At 38.8% G+C, this 13,277-nt stretch overlaps 1 protein-coding gene across 1 annotated transcript in view; it reads right to left on the bottom strand.

Moving 5' to 3' along the window:
* NALCN (sodium leak channel, non-selective) overlaps nt 1-13,277 on the bottom strand; it is a 287,262-nt gene that overhangs the window by 116,138 nt on the left and 157,847 nt on the right. Inside the window, exon 14 of the mRNA XM_040991012.1 lies at nt 3,286-3,423. Within this exon, the coding sequence (XP_040846946.1) occupies nt 3,286-3,423 (138 nt within the window). The remainder of the gene's footprint in view (nt 1-3,285; nt 3,424-13,277) is intronic.

The following is a 13,277-nucleotide window of genomic DNA, read 5'->3' as shown; positions in this document are numbered from 1 at the left end:
AAACTGCAGAATCCGTGCAGGTTTGGCATCATTTATTCTGAAAGGAGGGAAACATTGTCCTTGGCCGAGGAACATAGTGTTACAAGGAGAGAAGTTGTCCACACACCACGAGTGTTCCAAGCCATGGCTGCTAATGCACTGAAGTAGACTTTCTTCAACAAAGAGTACACATACTAAGCTCAAAATTTGTGCTACAAAATATTTTGAGAATAAGTTTGCACTTAAATGATACATATTTTTGATGAACTATATATATATGAGAAACCTCTGCAACTCACTGATTTGAAGACACCCATTAATTTCACATTTTGAGAACTCTGAAATAGGAATGCATTCTTGTCACTGATGCTCAGAGTTTGTTCTTTGTCAGTATTACATGTTTTAAAAAAACTGAAAAGCAAACACTTTCAATTTTCAGTTTTAATTTAGGATTATTTTTTGACAGTCACAATGGAAAGTTATCATACGTTGATTTGGGCAAGTACTTAAATCAGTAAGAAAAAGATGAGTCCTGTCACTGAAGTATGTTAAATATAGTGAAATCTAATGTAAATGCTGCAAGAGCAATTCATACTAAATTCACCATGGTTGCTGTCCAGGCAAAGGTATGGAGCACAGGAGGGAATGGGAAGGCGGGAGGATAAGAAGAGAGGAAGGAAGGAGAGGAAGAGAAGGAAAGAATTGTTCTAGCAAGATACAAACATGATACTTTAAATTGGTCAGCAATACTTGAGTTCCATGAGTTACAAATACACTAACCGACATTATTTTTCACATTTATTAATGTATTGTTATAGCTTTAAACGCATATACCATCTCTGAGTACACACACCGTCTCAGTTAAACTTAAAAGAGCTTAGTTCTGGTGACAGCTAAAATTACCTTATAACCCTGGTAAAAAAAAAATAGCCTCAAAAAACACCATTAAGACACAAACGCATGACAATCTGGTAGAGCAAGTATGTTTGGCATCGCTACGATTACTTTCACAAATTAATACAGTGTGGAAATCAGGGAAGTTATTCAATGCTCACAAACTTGCAAACCTAGAAACCAACAGAGCTAGAACTTACACCTGAATTTCTGGACTTCAGTTCCCACTCTTGCATAACAAAAATTGCTCTGCCATGTAGACATTCTAATTCTTAATTGCTTTCCAGATTAAAAAACTGAGTGAAAAAATAAACAGTTTCAATGTTCAGTTTGTCTTAGAATTATTATTATTATTATTATTATTATTATTATTATTATTTGAGAGTCACAGTGGAAAGAATGGTGCTAGATTGGTTTGGGCAATCACTTAAATCAGTAGGACAAAGAGTTGTAAAGAGAAGCAGGTATGCAAGCTGTGCTCTGTGGGTTCCTGAAGCTCAAGAAAATGCCAGGGATCCTGGTGTGTAAGCATGGATTCCACCATCAAAACCCTATTTTTGGCCCACCCTGCCTAGAAACACCACGCACCAGTTTTAATATTTTATTTCAGTATGTGAATCATCCCTGGAGAATTTCAGTTGAAAAATACTATTTCACTAGGAAATCTATGAGGCTATTTTTTCTTCTAGCATTTATATTTTGTGACTTCGACTGAAGAATCAAAAATTCATTTGAGTGTGAAAAAATCCACACCAAAGATAACAAATAATTATACTGTCTTAATAAGAAAAATCTATTACTAGAAAACAATTAAAATGACTGTTTCCCTGCTTGGGTGACTTTAATCAAATCTATCTTGCTTTTAGACCTTGATCTCCAAGCCATTTCAGTTTCAGAGTGACTTACACATAGCCAATGCTCAATAAACACCAGTTGGATTCATGAGCGAATGGATGAATGAAATGGTGACTGACTGAATGAATGAATAACACAGATTCCAAGATCCTGAGTGAGAGGAGGCAAAGATGCCAGGGCAAAATATGCACAAAAAAAAAGCAACTCAGCCAGGTCTGAATCTGCAAGCTAGAGCTCAGTTACCAACTCCCAATATCCTTCCAATTAGCAAATATTAAAAACAAAAACAACTCCACATAAAAAAATGCTACAATTACTCCTCCTGTTTGAACCCACAGCTTTCCACCACAATACAAAGTATCCTCATAAGGTTTTTGACGGACAGTGTTTTCTGAAAGCTGATGAAATGTGTAAGTTAAGTCATGCCAGCTCTCGTAGATACTCAGACCCGAGAGTGTCCGTGGGGATAGCATGTCGTTTCTTCCTCTTTGGAGACTCTTTAGCAGAGATTTTACTCCGAGCAGACACTTGCAGTAACTCTAGGCACTGTCATCAAGGGAAGCGACAAGTAACTGCAGCATTGCTGCTTCTGAGACCGGAGGCACGTGGGGACATGTGGGAACATTTTGGCTCTAACATTGACACTTGGTGTGATGTCAGAGAGAAAACTAAAACTCCTCTAATCTCAGTTTTATCATCTGTTATCTAGGCATGCTACCTACTTTGGTTGTTTACATATTAGGAATAAAAGTGTAAAGCATTGTGCCTTCAGTACATTGCAGACTGTATTATTGTATGTAGTTGTTTCCAATTCATATGCTCTCGATAAAGGGTAAAATTTGAGCACTGGTAACATTTAATATAATATCACAGCACACATGAGCATGCTTATTATTTGGTGATGTGCATCTAAGTAATAAATGTTATTTGGGATGTTACATCAATTTTTCACAACTTTGTTTCTAATACAAAGAGAAAAACCTGCTAGTGTGACAAAAGTTCATTTTCCTAGACTTTGTTTTTTTGTTTTCTGGTGCTTTTACAATATCTGTGGCAATGTGTTCTGTCTTTCCCCATGTGTTTCTTCAGTTACACATTGTGCAAAAACACTGTGCTGGGTTTTAATTAGCTCACTGCACCCTGAGGTCTCCAGCTTCTGTCTTCAGTTTAATTACACTTGCGAAAAGGATGTGGCGAAACTGAAGAGAGTATCTCTACATGATAAAAAACAATAATGCAGTTCTGGTTTGCTCCTTAGCTCATCTGAGTGTGAATGCTCTGGGGATAGCTAAATTGGGATGTGAATGTGGGAATCCCATTTTGTTTCATCTTGTTTTTACTGCAAACACTTGTACCTGACGTGGCAACTTCCACCTTAGGAAATCTGAAATTTAGTTTTGCAAATAGTTCTTTGGTTTGCAGAAGGTTAGAACAGAAGGGATGTCATTCCATTTGTCCCTGGGCTCTCCTTTGAAAATCCGTACAAGGACAAATATCTGTGGATGTGCATTTCATTATGAATTCCAAGTTAAAACTGGAAAGAAATACTAAACTCACCAGAGTGGCAAAGAGATGATAAAGAATGAAATAAATGGCGACCACAGGTGCCCACATATGCCCCACGGCGTTGAGAGTTTGGTCCATGACGTCCACCCATCCTTCCTGGGTGAGGATCTGGAACATGGACATGAAAGCCTAAGGAAGAAGAGAAAGGAGAGATTACACAGCGGTGTCAGGCCTGCATGCAACTGAAAACTAGCTGACGGTTGAGAACTATCCTATTATTGATTTTCATTTGATTGATTAAGGAAAAATGTCTTGATGCAATAGATGGAAAGTGTACAGAACAAAGATTCTTTAAAGTCTTATAACTACTTGGTATTTAAACTAAAATGATTATCCAGGATCAAAATTAACCTTCTGGTCAAAACTGTTGGACAGATTAGAAAAAAAAAAGCAAAAAAAAAAAAAAAAAACCCACACACACGAAAAAAACAAAAAAAGAATCTTTGTTTTCCTTGAATCTTTTATCTTTTTAACAAGCTAATTATTTAACATTTCCAACAGATTTTTTTTGATTCTGCAATTATGAAAAATTTATTGTCATAGTGAATTACATTTGATTGTCTAAAGCATGTAAGAGACTTATCGCTTTATTTTTATTTTTAGTGTAACCACCTCCAAAAATTTCAGCTATCATATTAAAAGCAAGTGGCTCTTAAAAAAAAGAAATCTCAATGATATTGCCGTGCAGAGTAACATAGTACTGACAAGCACTTTTTTTTTTTTCCATGATTTTTAAAGTTTTCAAGGCACGGAGTCAAGATCATGGGAGAAAGCTAGGAAACAAGTTAGATTATCCCAACAAAAGTGAAGCTGAAAGGTTCACGTCCTCTTTAGCTAGCTCCTACATGTTGTTCTAATTAAATACATGGTTTTATATACACACCCTTGGCTTATATAGCTGTTGATAATTGCTTCTTACTAGCTTTTTATGATGATGTCTCAAAAGTTGACATTTGGAACCCAATGACTCTTTAAAAACTCTTCAAACTTCATGTCAATGAAGTCATAAATGAAATGATCAGGTGTTGCGAAGCTAAGAAAACAAAGTGCAAGATAATAGACAGACTGAGCCCAAGGTGAGTTCTCAGAGCCAAATAGGGCCTTGCAGATAACATGATCATGAGTCTCTCTTTTTGAAGATAAGGAAAGCCAGGCTCAAAGCTAAGAGATTCAGCCCAGGGTCACCCCATCAGTGTGTGGTTCTAATAGAAATAGCATGGAGCACTCTGACTCCGGAACAAGGACTTTTCCAAGTACTGCATCCAGGGCACTTAGTAAGCCCCTGGGCATAGTTCCCTTTGCTTTGGACTAGGGATTGTTTTAGAAATACAGCTCTTGACTCCCAATGTTCAGAACATAGTGGACCCAAGTAATAAGGGAACAGCTAATCATTACAGGAATCTTGAACTAGGAGGGTTTTTTTTTTCCCTATTTAAACTTTAAACATATGTGAAGTACTTAACTTCTTGAGTTAATCTTCCCATAATCATATCATCCTACAAAATGTTTTGTTCCTGAAAGTATGAAATATGTTGTTATTAATACACCATCATCAACAACAGTAATCTCCTTGACAGGATGCCTAGGGAGAAGGCAACTAACCAGAAAAATTAGCTTCAGACATTCTATAAAAGCATTTGAGAATTTTCAACACATCATTTAACTTCCTAAGTATGCCAGAACTTCTTATTTAGGGAACTACGCCTTCCCTGTTTTTCATTTTGTTAAATATTTATCACATCCCAAAGCAAGAAATCCATGGTCTAAAAAGAATTCAATGCAGAAATATCAAATTGCTCTATTTTGCTCAACAGAGCTGTCGCCAGTGCAAAAGCATGCTGTAAACGTCTTACAGACTCCATTGTAACAGGTGAAGTTTCAAAATACCCACAACTGCAAATGCAAACAGGATTTGATTGGACATGGCCCTCTTTCCCCAAAAGTGACACAAGAAGCAGGTGCCTTGGTCCAACAGATTTGGTACTGAGAGATCAAAATCTCATGTGCACTTTTCAGCAATCTTGGACCCAAACCAATTTTGTTTGTGTTCATTTACTGCATTAACTTTCATGACTATTCAGCATTCTAAGTTCAATAAATGCCTGGGACTGAGAGCCACCACACTGTAGTCTGTTGCTGTGAGATAAGCACTGTGGGCAAGAAAAATATATTGGCATATACTTTTTTCAGAGTCTGAGAAGGAAAAAAAAGAATTTCCACACAGCCCAACCCACTGCCTAAAAGCTCATATTGTGAGATGCTGTGGATTACATCTGAGAGCAACACTTTCTATGACAATAGGATTTGTATGTTTATAGCTGCTTACACAAAGAAACCAACAAGAAAGTGCCATGAAATACTTGTATTGGAGGCTGAAAATTAATTTGTCTCTTGCTTGAAAGAAGCTTGGGTTTAACTGTGATTTTATCCAGAAATTTCAATTCAAATTAGCATTTGAGATTGTGCATCAAGTATTCTTACTGACTTACACAACTCTGGTGCGTTAGGCCTGTTTGCTTTGAGGAACCATCTCAGCTTTATCTGAACAAACACCATTAATGACTACTAATGAGTCCTGTGTTGGTCCGGAGATGAGTAAGACATGATTCCTTAAGAACTGTATTGTCAGGAGGGAAAAGAAAAGGTGAACATAACTTGGAAAGGAAAAAGATGCCCAGCTTCGAAAAGACGGGTGGGGAAGAAAAGCATGGTGCCTTATAGAAATGTGGGCAGCTACCTAGAAACTGCAGAGAAGGTCCAATGTGCTTCTCTTGGCTATCAAGGCCTGCTTTGGGAAGATGATGGCAACTGCCTATCATAATAAAGATGAGCAGATTATCAATGGTGAGGCATGCTGTGATGAACAAAGCCAGAAATAGGCTGCATCTTTCTGAATTAGCTCTTCATGTTTCTACACTGTTGTCCCACACTGCACATTTTTTTTTCAATTGGGGTTTCAATCAACTATATAAGCTAGAAACACCATGATTTTAGCTGTAGTATACACTTAATATAGTTTTCTCTAGCCATTTGACATTTTAAAAGAGATTTATTTATTTTTAATAGAAATGCAGATATACAGAGAGCAGGAGAGACAGGAAGGAAGATCTTCCATCTGATGATTCACACCCCAAGCGGCCTCAATGGCTGGAGCTGAGCCAATCCAAATCCTGGAGCCATGAACCTCTTTCGGGTCTCCCATGTGGGTGCAGGGTTCCTAGGGATTGGGCTGTCCTTGACTGCTTTCCCAGGTCACAAGCAGGGAGCTGGACAGGAAGCAGGGCTGCTGGGATCAGAACCAGTGTGCATATGGAACCCCAGTGGGTTCCAAGTGAGGACTTTAGCCAGTAGGCTACCGCGCTGTGCCCCATGTATGACATTTTTGCAAACAAATTTTAATGTGTGATCTAATGTCTTTCCTTTTATTAAGAGTTTTTATTTTTCTTTAATAACTTGTCTTACTGTGAGAGAGAGCAACAGAAAGCACGAGTGAGAAAGAACAGACTCCCATCCACCGGTTCACCCCCGAAAGCCCAAAACTTCGTTCTTCCATCATAACTGGCTTCTCCATGCATCTCAACAAGTTGATGATCAGCAGGCAACAAGATTCTGTGAGAACATTGCTCACTGTTGAGACAGGTAATGTTCTAAAGTTATATTTCCTCCTCTTACCTCCAGCATGAGGTGAGAGAAGGGAAATGTTCAAAGTTAAACAGTTTCCCTTTCTTGCTTTTCCGTACTGTAAAAGGAAAGTGTTCAATGTTAAACAGATTTCCTATCTTAAGTTTTAGTGCTATGAACTGGGTCCAGTTTGGTTTGAATTATTTGAGCCTTAGCTTTCTTATACAACTTTTGGATTTATATTGCTTTTATTGGGATTTTGATTATTTTTCATACAACTCAATGTGAAAGGAGCCTTTCTTCCATGTTCCCCCAGAGCTTCCAGGTGATCACACAATCTGCCTGTCTGCATTCCTTCTTTCCTTCAGTTGCCCAGAGGCCGCCTGATTCTTCCTGTCACAGACATGTTTTCTGGGCGCACTTTTTCTAGTTGTCACGTACACCTGCTGTATAGTGGTGATTTCTTCCCCTAACTTTCTGGCCTCCGTCTCCTCAGCTCTTGCAGGGTCTTCCTGGCCACCACGGGCTCAATTCTCTCAGTTGAGTCCTCCTCTCTGGTTGGCTGTTTCAGTATGAGGAAGGAGCTTTGTCATGGCTAAGTGTTAGTCAATGTGATGGGCCGTCTGGCATGCCAACAATTCAGCCATGGACTGGCATCGAGGTCAGTAAGCTACCATTGTCACTCAGGAGACTCCACATGAGGGTGCTGAGAACAGAACCTCTGTGAGGGGAGAGAGGGCAACTGGAGAAACATGCCTCTTTGTCTTGAGTCTCCTGGCCCCTGGGGTTTCTGTTTTTCTCTTTTTATACTCTCATGATGCGAAGCTTCTATTTATTGTGCAAGAGAATTCCTTTTCAAAAATCATGAACGTTTGCCACCATGCTTAAGCTTTCTCCTCAGCCTGCCAAAACGAAAGCCATGAGAGCCCAGCTGTGTGTCTTGCCTCTGGAGTGAGTAGCTTCTACATCTGACGCGGGCTTATTTCTCTCCAGAACTCTGCAGACTGCTGGGTGGGATTCTCCTTGGGGTGAGGGACATGACTGTCTCCTATAAGATTTGCTTTGCCAACTTTGATTCTGATTTCTTGCACGAAACAGGCCCATGGGCTGAGCCTATGACATGATTCTTGCCCATCCATTCTTCTTCCCACCCTCCCTCTGCCTTACTCTTTAATAGCTGCTATTTTAAAAAATGCTATGAAATTGTAGACTTTCCTTTATGCAGTTGCAATGATGTATTTTTCCAGCTGATTATTTCATTCATTTCCATCAATTTTAGGGGCGGGAAGATCTGTGATTTTGTTCTCAAATCCCAGTGACAATAGGACTAAACAATCTTGTAGATAAGTGCATTTCTTTCTGTATTGCTAATGACATAATCACACACGAAGCATTTGCAGACACCAGCCATTGTTAACACTGCTGTTGTTGGAACCAGGCAAGAGCAGTCAATCTGAATATGAGACATTCTGGAACAAGCTACTCTTCCTCACCAGGGCAGGATTACATTAACCAAAAACATTTCTAATGAATGAGAAATAATATAATGTTACCAGCAGATTTTGGAGGTGAAGGAAGGCAAGGAGATTTGACATGCAGTTGAGCAGGAGTGATGAAAAGGAATTTGCAGTCACAGTGATGAGTATCTTGATGTTTCAAGCAAGCAAAGCCCTTAAATGAACACGAGTTCAGTGGGAAAGAAAAGATGTTGAATGAAGAAATTGCAGTGATCTTCACGCAATGAAGAGGAAAGATTTGGTAAATATTTGGCTTAGGGGTTTGCTGTTTCTGTCCTTTGTATTCCTTGAGTTGGTGAGAGCAAAGTGAAGGGTAAGAGCCAGAAGAGAGAGTGCAGAAAAGATCCGTCCCAAGGATGTTACTGAAAGCTCCTCTCAGACAGAGCCAACGGCGAGGGTCTCTGAGCACCACAGCACTGGCCGGCCAGCCCCTCTCAAGCTCTGTGGCGCTGTCTCCTCAAGTTTCTACTTTCTATGTGTTGCAGAGGCCCAAAGCTTGATTCTCTAATCTTGTCTTCTTTTCCATCACACCCTAACTTGTTGATTTCATCCATCCCAATGGAACCTTCAGCTTCCATTCTACATGGACAACTCCTCATATTTTCAGTTCCACCTGGAGAATTAACTATATATCTCTACTTATATTCCAATAGAAGTTTCACATATATTCAAGGACACACCTTGAACCAACCCTTTTCCCCAAACCTGTCCTTCTGTGTCCCTTCCTGTCTCAGAAAGTGACCAGCTCATTCTCCAGGGCATCAGGCACTGACCCTGAGGGTGTTCTCATCCTTCTTTACAATGTGGAGAACCTGCTGCACTTAGCTCAGTTCTTCCCATCAGTTCTGCATCCACCCTCAATGGCCCTTGACATATCACCACTAAACAGCTATCTATAGTGTCATGACAGAGGCTGGGTGATGAAGAACTGAAAATTCTTTTCCCACTGTTATCCCAAGGATTCATTTCTGACCCTAAATCTCTGATCATCTCCTCATGATTAGGTGGACTCAAAGCAAGGGTTGTTATTTTTTTTTTCCCCTCTACGTTGAAGCAATCAGGTTGAATGTGTTTACTCAGAACTCATAAAGTACTCCTTAACTCTGCTTGAAAGCAGGTATGTTTGGTTATCTTTTTTGTATAGTGCTTGAAAGCATATTTAAGTAAACTTGCAATGGATAGGAAAGGACTAAAGTTTTAAAAGTAGCACACATTTCTAGATACATGTAAACAAATACGGCTATCTCTCTTTACATATGAAAAATAATTCCCATACCTTAAAGGATATCACTGATTCTTAAGTTTATACAGAATTGCAAAACCATTACTATCACTTAAGAACTTTCTCACCAAACCGAAATGAAGCAGTATACTCATTATCCTCTAGCATTGGGCAAACAATGAGATTCCTATCAATGGAATCGCATCAGATTTGGTCATGGTTTATCTATGTTACAGTATATATCAGCACTTCATTCCCCTCATTGACCAGTAATACTTCAGTGTGTGAAAATCCTGCATTGTCTCTCTATGTAAGTTGAGTAATACTTAGGTTATTTATAATGTTTGATAGCATACTTAATGATAACGATATGAAAACTTGTGTACAAGTCACACTGTGCACATAGGTGTTGGTAATATTATTTTTTACTCAATGTGTTTTCTTATTATTTATAGCAAAAAATGTGATTTTTTTAGATTTTTAAAAGTCTACACATTATAAACCTGAAAACATAATGAGGAATGGAACTTGCATCACCCATGTGTGGCTTTCCATCTGTAACATAACTTGCACCTATTTAGCTGAACTTAAGAAGTCTCTCTCTACAAAATAACTGCTTTCAAAATGAAATGCACTTGACAGCTTACACAGTAGCTCAACCTTTTTACCGAGAGTGTCCCTGCCATGTCTTACTATCAGACAGCCCTAAAATAGATTTGCTTTGATTATGCTCGTTGAATGCCAAAGTGACACCTCCACTGGTTTTAATTGCCACAATTATTCACCTACTCAATCTTCCTGTTTCCTTTTTCCTTCTCAAATAGAAATAATTTACACAAGAGTGTTCCCTTCTAAAAAACCCAGTGACCTCATAAGTCTTCACTATTTTTTTCTGTAGTTTCTTTTATTACTCAACTAGTCAAAGCTTTAACAATATTTTACGGACTCAGATCCCTAACCATGAAAAGACAGAAGAAAGAACAAATCAGTCAACTACCCCAGCCATATGTTGGCAGTGAAAAACAGAGCAAACGAAGACTCTAAGATGGACTATGTCAACCAGTGGATTCTGCAGCGATTTCTTCGTGATTTCACTGGCAGCGATTTATAACTGTTGAACAATCAAAACCACTTGAGTAAGACCCCCGGAACCTGTCCCACATCGGGTGGGGCTTCTCCCTTTACCTCCCCCTTTTCCCCTGATATAGGAAAAAAAAATGTGTGGAAATAGTAGTCTTCCCCACTTTCCTGTAGCTCTTGAAACTTTGTGCCCTAATTAACTATGTAAAGATTGTTAAAAATAAATTTTAAAAATGATAAAAACAATATTTTACATGACAGCAATTTAAATGTTGGATTTACCTGCTTTTGGGGTTAAATTTCTAAAATTGCATTAATTAGCAAAGTCATAACTAAAACTTTATAGAAAGTTAGGAGTTGAGCAAAACCAATAAAAATGACTTTAAATATTTTTAACATCCATAGTATATAAATAGCCAAGAACCACCATTTGCTGTGACTAAACTGAATCATACATAAATACACATATACTTTGCTTTTCAAGTCTGGAATAAAGATACTATACTCAACCATTAAGCTCACAGAGAATAGCTGTTTTCTTTACTCCAAATCCCTCCATAGCTAGTTTAGATGAAATTTCGTTCACTTCAATTATGTTCTTCCCAATTCTCTAAGTCTTGTCTTTCTTTCTGCAAAACTCTCAGAAAGAAATACCAATGCATAGGAGAACCTGAGGTTTTATGGCTTACTACAGGTCTAGCTGCACCATGAAAAATGGTAAACAGCAGGACAAGGCACACCACATTGCATGGCCAGCCTCGGTGGTGAACCGACTCCTTGTGAGTCAGCTTTTGTTACTATCCTGAAATACTCGAGATGGGCTAACTTTACAAAGGAGAGAGGCTGACTGCATCATGCTTTGTTCTGGAGGTGCAAGGTTCCAATGCAGCGTCTGGCAATGGCCTTCAGACTGGCCCAGGGGCAGATCACATGAGAAAAGGCAGGGACCATAACTTCTGTCTTTCCTCCTTCTTATAAAACCATCAGCATCCTGTCACATGGACACCACCCCAAACAGTTAATCTAGTCACTTTCAAAAGCCTCCTCTCCCTCACCTCTACCATCATATAACATTAAGTTGCCTCTATTAATACATTAACATAAAAACTTTGAGCATGAAAAAAAAAACTTTGAGGATGACATTTGTACATGCATTTGGAAGACAGATGTGTTTAAAGAGTACCATGTTATTTTTCCAAACTTCTGGTCTAACTTTGGCCATTCCATCTCTGCTCTCACATCCAGGGATGAACCTTCCAGAAGGCACAGGTGAAAGGCATGGATGTAAGATGAATAACAGGCTGAGAGTAAAACCAGGGCACTCAGAATCCCTGGAGCAGTGAAGCCAACACCCAGTGCTCAGCCTCCACAGCCAGAGGACTGAGTGGGAGTAAGGAATCACTGGCTTGGTGTGAATCACTTAGCGCAAAGCGTACTATTTTCTTTAGAGACACACCTTTAAAGTTGGACTATCATTTTATTTCATGTCTGAATTAGATGTCAGATGAGTCTTAAGGTTATTTTCTAGTTGTGTCTGCCATCTTGTGATCTGCCGATCCACACTGGTATTCATTTGAAAAATCTATTTTTAGAAAGAAAAGACTTTCTAGTCTATTTTCTCAGGCCAGCAGTCACCAATGAAACAATGGAAAAAAGGTTTAAGTGAATGTCTTATTACCAATAGGCAATATCATTGCATTTTGCTGCTGTAATGTTTTCAAAACCCAGGATAGGACAAACAGTCCCATGGGATGCCCATGGGATGAAAAGAAGGAAGGGAGCCAACCAGCACATGGTTCTGTCTTAAGTCATCATAAACTGGAATCTTTAATGTCAAAGGAACACGAAATTTGTTGTAGGGCTCTTTTCTGGAGGACATAAGGGAACAAGGACATGCTGAATTCTTTAGCTAGTGGACTGTTCAGCATCTGATAAGTGAACCAAATGTATGCCCTCGTACAGATTTAAAACAAACAAGGAAGGAGAGGGAGCATGGGGAAGGTAAGAAAAAGTTGTTCACTTTATGTAAGCAAAATAATTAATTTTTTTAGAAAAAGAAGACAAGACTTTTGGAACTGCATCTATGCCTCTAAACTCTATGAAAATCAGAGACCTGTTGAAACCAATCACTGTTATATTACAGAAGGAAAGCTTTAAGATAGCAATATTTTTGTAATATAATTATGCCTTATTTCTTGTGATTTAGAGGGAAATAAAACTGGGACTAGTGGTTTCAATTAATCCTGGTACTGCCTTTTTCATATTGGCAAAAAGTCCAGCTTTTCTCCCAAAGTGAGTCCACACTGTTCATTTTGCTTTGACAATTCCCTAAGTCTGATTGTTGCCAAGCATTCCATTTAAATGAATAAAAAAGGAGGAGGACAAGAAAAACTGTTTGCTGGTCACATTTTAGATGACTAAGGAAAAGCCTCAGTGAATCCAGACCAATGTAATTGGCCTTAAATGTCAAAATGGGCTTGAATATAATCAGAAGCAAAGCAGACATTAGAACATTGTGCTTCTTCTAGCAGCAAAGTAGCATC

This window comes from Ochotona curzoniae, unplaced genomic scaffold (genome assembly GCF_017591425.1).
Source record: "Ochotona curzoniae isolate NIBS_2020 unplaced genomic scaffold, NIBS_Ocur_1.0 contig_64, whole genome shotgun sequence".
Lineage (NCBI taxonomy): Eukaryota > Metazoa > Chordata > Mammalia > Lagomorpha > Ochotonidae > Ochotona > Ochotona curzoniae.
This window is presented reverse-complemented; position numbering and strand designations above follow the sequence as displayed.